The 884-nt window shown below is 56.4% G+C and overlaps 1 protein-coding gene across 1 annotated transcript; it reads right to left on the bottom strand.

Annotated features, from left to right (window-relative positions):
* Positions 1 to 245: 245 nt before the first annotated feature.
* Positions 246 to 623, bottom strand: LOC131093466 (olfactory receptor 14I1-like; the record flags this gene model as incomplete). Its single annotated transcript, XM_058040623.1, has 1 exon — positions 246 to 623. A coding segment is annotated over exon 1 (378 nt), but the record flags the coding sequence as incomplete, so codon positions are not given.
* Between the last annotated feature and the right edge of the window lie 261 nt (positions 624 to 884).

The raw sequence follows: 884 nt of genomic DNA, 5'->3' as shown, positions 1-884 counted from the left end.
CAGCAAAGTGCTAAACAGGAACTAACTGCAATGTGCACAAGTTCCCTGTAGTTTGAACGTGAGCAGGAGAGCTTGAGGATCTGTGGGATTTCACAGAAGAACTGGCCCAGGGCATTGCCATGGCACAGGGGCAAAGAAAATGTATTGGCTGTGTGCATGAGAGCAGTGAGAAGGGCACTGGCCCAGGCAGCTGCTGCCATGTGGGCACAATCTCTGCTGCCCAGGAAGGTCCCATAGTGCAGGGGTTTGCAGATGGACACGTAGCGGTCGTAGCACATGATGGTCAGAAGGTAAAAATCTGCTGAAATGAAAAACATAAAGAAAAAGACTTGGGCAGCACATCCTTTGTAGGAGATGTTCCTGGTGTCCCAGAGGGAATTGTGCATGGCTTTGGGGACAGTGGTGCAGATGGAGCCCAGGTCGCTGAGGGCCAGGTTGAGCAGGAAGAAGAACATGGGCGTGTGCAGGTGGTGGCTGCAGGCTACGGCGCTGATGATGAGGCCGTTGCCCAGGAGGGCAGCCAGGGAGATGCCCAGCAAGAGGCAGAAGTGCAGGAGCTGCAGCTGCCACGTGTCTGCCAGTGCCAGCAGGAGGAAGTGGCTGATGGAGCTGCTGTTGGACATTTGCTGAGGCTGCAAATGGGGAACTGTTCATGGAGAAAGGACAGTGAAAAGTCAGGAGAGGCTGCCTGGAGCCACACCTGGGCCATTCCCTGCAGACTGTCCCACTGGGACTCACCCACCCTTGTTCCTGCTCTGGGAAATCCTTCACCCAGGTCCCTGCCTGAGCTCCAGTTGTGCTGGCTGAGTGTGCCAGGAGCAGCCAGGTCTGTGCGAGGGGCCTTTCAAGGAGCCATCCCTGTCCCTCTGCCCTGGGTTTGTGGC

The sequence above is a fragment of the Melospiza georgiana genome, chromosome 25 (genome assembly GCF_028018845.1).
Source record: "Melospiza georgiana isolate bMelGeo1 chromosome 25, bMelGeo1.pri, whole genome shotgun sequence".
In the NCBI taxonomy this organism is placed as follows: domain Eukaryota; kingdom Metazoa; phylum Chordata; class Aves; order Passeriformes; family Passerellidae; genus Melospiza; species Melospiza georgiana.
This window is presented reverse-complemented; position numbering and strand designations above follow the sequence as displayed.